General features: G+C 33.7%; 1 protein-coding gene across 1 annotated transcript; it reads right to left on the bottom strand.

The window, feature by feature from the left end:
- Positions 1–637: 637 nt before the first annotated feature.
- LOC145058402 (uncharacterized) lies at positions 638–1,417 on the bottom strand. The gene is made up of 2 exons (XM_079006315.1): positions 1,306–1,417; positions 638–1,192 (listed from the first exon to the last, which is right to left on the bottom strand). Exons 1-2 carry the CDS (start codon positions 1,391–1,393, stop codon positions 903–905), a joined length of 378 nt encoding a protein of 125 aa, XP_078862441.1. The 5' UTR covers positions 1,394–1,417; the 3' UTR covers positions 638–902.
- Between the last annotated feature and the right edge of the window lie 2,749 nt (positions 1,418–4,166).

Below are 4,166 nucleotides of genomic sequence, written 5' to 3'. Positions count from 1 at the left end.
CTTCTTGTCGGTAATTGTTTGGCCGAAAATGGATATAATGTATTAGGGCTTGCTTTATTAAACCCTCCCTTTTATATATATTGGGACCACAATGACCCTTAGGGACCAAGCAACCGATTCGACTCAACTCGGTGACGTGTAGGGTGAGTCGACTCCGAATGAACTCATTACATGACTTGGAGTGTGACTAGGCTAAGAAACCTGTAATAACAGGTCATTGGACTACTTTAGCTGGTAAAACTACATTTTGTTCCCCTTAAATGCCAAAAAAAAAAAAAACAAAAAGGACCATTTAAACCAAATCATGAAACTTTATAGGGCTACAGTGACATTTACCCTTATATTAATAACATGAAATTAATATTAAATCATTTTATTACCTTTATATTAATAAAATGAAATTAATATTAAATCATTAAATCAATCTCATAAAAACTTTTGACGTCAATATGAGACTAGTCTACTTGGTAGAGACTTTGCCTTTTAAACTGGAAGTCTCGAGTTCTATTACAAATGTTGACGAATTCGTGATACTAGCAATAAAAAACTTTTGAACCAGCAACCACTAACCATTACCCTAAAAAATAAAAAGCTTTTGAACTAGCAATATGTAAGCCTTTAATAATCAAATGCTCAATGAAACAAAAATTGTATATTTATGTAATGATGTTCATTCCCACACACGTATCATTTAACTACTAGTCTATTACAATATTGTTCTCTCACATTTACATATTCAAGAAAGAAAAGAACGACTTCTCCCTAAAGTTACTCATGTGATCAGTGTGGGCGTGTTTTCTATATATAAATTAAAAAAAGTAAATATGAAGATCCCTAAAACTTAAATCAAAGTATTTATTGATTTTTTAACTACAATGCACAGCCATAGTAAAGAAGTGATCCTAAAGACATAATAAAAGGAACAAGGCCAATATAGTAGAAGTCAACTGGGGAATAGCGCAACTGCTATTGTTCCGACCATGGTGGGTTCCAGTCCTCCGGTGGGCACCCCCTGCATATACAGGGATAACAAGAGGCCCTGCACCTCCACTTTCTCCTCTTGAACCAACACTATGAGCCTCACCACCACCACCACCACCATGGGCATGACCACCACCACCACCACCATGACCGCCACCTCCTCCACCATGACCGCCACCTCCTCCACGTCTATCAACATAGTTCACTACCCCTGACAAATGTTAAAGACACATAACATAAATTGTACCTTATCAGATGTAGTTTTTTGAATCTTTGTAACCAAGATAAGAACAAAAATGAAAGGGATAAACAATGTTCCAGTACCATGGACAATTTTTGAAGGATTTGAGGATGCATGAAGGTGAAGACATACCAAAAATAATGTTAATATTCCCGTCGTTGCCTTCCTCATTTTCTTCGTATTCGTGTTTTGTGTTTGAATCTTATTGTGCCATATATAATATATGATTTTAGAGTAACTTTTTGAAGCGTTTGGGACATGTGTTATATACCTTGGCACATAAGCAAAGATTTATTCTCTTTTTTCAGCTTTACCTTTTTTTCTTCTTGGGTAACCTATTGGTTTGTTGAATTAATAATGCTCAAAGTGATATTTGTCAATCAATTTAGTTTAATTTATTTATTTTGGCAAAAAATTGTTTCCATTAACCAAGTTCACATTTGATAACATTGATTTTGATAAACTTTAGATCTTCTGCCATATACTATGTCGTGTACTTTCTAACATGCGATTTGCACCTCACAAGTGTTTCTATACAATTTATAACATGCGATTTGCACCTCACAAGTGTTTCTATACAATTTATTGCTGTTACAAAAAACTAATAATAATAATAATAAAAGGAAATCTCCGATAAAGTCGTAATATTTTGGGTTAGATTACGGTTTAATCTTAACTTTTATTTTTAAATAAAAAACTGGTCAGTATTTTATATTTTGCCCAAAATTAACAAACAATCATTATTTTTTCCAACAGAAAATAACATATTATTATATAAAATTAGATAATCAGAACTTTTCCTTTCAAAAAACAAATGTTATGATTAAACAATATAAACTGACCTAAAATATTAAATCTTTATCGAAGATTTCTCCTTACTATTATTATTATTATTATTATTATTATTATTATTATTAATTTTTGGTAACAACAAGAAATTGTATAGAAACACTTGTGATGTGCAAAGCATATGTTAGAAAGTACAAGACATATGATTTTAAATCCACCCCTACCTTTTTTTGTTACCGCCAATACCACTTAATGAAGTCATCGCTACCCGTTAATTGTGTCGCTGCTATTGCTTAGTGTAGAACTAGATCCATGTGTTATGTTTAAAATGATCCAAGGCATACAAAATAAATGTTAATCACCGTCTTTACTTAGATAGAGTTTTATCTGTGTGACAGATATCGCCACCATCCTTTAAAACTCTATTCTATGAATTCTGGATCTTGGAAATGGTAGGAACTATTGGGGCGCAAACCCAATCCCACATCAATAAAGAGAGAAACTATATTCTAGCATATAAGGCAATTAGTAATCCCTTTCATCACCAATTAGTTTTAGAAAATAAAACCTCATTGTTTTTCTATGTTGAGCGTGATCGGGTTAGTGACGATCCTAACAAATGGTATCAGAGCTACGAAGCCCAGATGATGTGGCTGGTATAGGTGGCGCAATCCTCGATAATTCTCAATCCAACGAAGTTGACCCTGAAGCTTTGTATCGGAAGTCTTCCTAATGGCCCATCAGGTGAGTGTGTCTTGAGAGTATCGGATGTATGAAAAAGGATTGGATTTGATAAACCTTAGGTTTGAGGGAAGGGTTGTTAGGATGCAAACCCAATCCGGTAAAAATATAAATTAAATGCTAGCATATAAGGAAATAAAGATCGACGTAAATCCACAATGTTGCGAGCAAGTGGTTTCTAGTTAGAATCTAAGGAGCAAGAAGGCGTTGATGTTTTTTTTTGGTGGGGGCGTTTCTAAGGAGCCAGAAGATAATGGCATCTTTTTTGTGGGGGACAATATGGAAAAGGAACATGCTCAACGAAAATTATATTCTAAAAATCTAAAAAGAGCATTGCTTCTAGTTCTTTGATTCTTGATGAGGATGATAAATTTGAATCAAAGTAGTTTAATAATGATGCTTTTAACAAATTACCAAACAAAAACATATTATTTTGATGATGATATATCTAAAATATCTACATGGTTTACATAAAGGCATCTTATAACATAAGAATAGTGGATGAGAAGCTCAAATCTATAGAGTTTGGAATCAAACAAATGGGATTAGAAGGTGCCATAGCTTCAACATCCATGGATTACCAATAACGTTGAAATAGAGACATAGCGCAATAAAAGAGCATTAGCAAAGGGGAAATAACGACGATTCATTAGCGGCGACATGTCACCGCTAAAGGCAATAGCGATTATATATCATCTCATTAGTGATGACTTTTGTTACTCCTACTGCACCGATTTTTGTAGTGTAAACCAATAAAAGAAATAGTTTTCACAACTACACCAAGAGTATTAATACAAGTCGGGTTGTTTTCAAAGACAATTAAGGCTAACAATTCTCGACACGATCCGCAACACGACACGAAATAAATGGGTTTGGGTTGAGTTTTTTAAATCCTCCAACCCGCCAACCCGTCAACCCGTTTATTAAATGGGTCATATATGAGTTTCTCAAGAAATAAACGGGTTGACCCGCCAACCCGTTTATATTCTTAATAAAAAAAAAATATTTTATTTTTAAATGTATTTATGTATTAAGGATTAATATTTAATAAGTATTATATAATATATACCATTGATTCATAGACAATTTGACTGTTTTGACATTTTGACTCGTGGTGGATGGTCTAAGGTCGAAAGTCGTAACCTATAAGGCTAAGTCTTTAACATGTTTCTATGAATGTGTTTAATTTTCATTTGGATGTTTAAGACTTAAATGTCTAAAATTCAGATATGTTTGCATCAACCATCAATAATTTATTCATGTTTAATTGTAAATTTTATTTATAGAATTTGACCCACGAACCCAAATCTGACTCACGAACCCGCCAACCTGTGAACCCGTATAAATAAATGGGTTGGCAGGTCATATATGATTTTATGTTCCAAACCCGCCAACCCGTGACCCGCCAACTCGC

The sequence above is a fragment of the Lactuca serriola genome, chromosome 6 (genome assembly GCF_051521515.1).
Source record: "Lactuca serriola cultivar US96UC23 chromosome 6, Lser_US96UC23_V15, whole genome shotgun sequence".
NCBI classification, from domain to species: Eukaryota; Viridiplantae; Streptophyta; class Magnoliopsida; order Asterales; family Asteraceae; genus Lactuca; species Lactuca serriola.
Note: the sequence above shows the minus strand (reverse complement) of the source record. Positions and strands in the feature narration are given on the sequence as shown.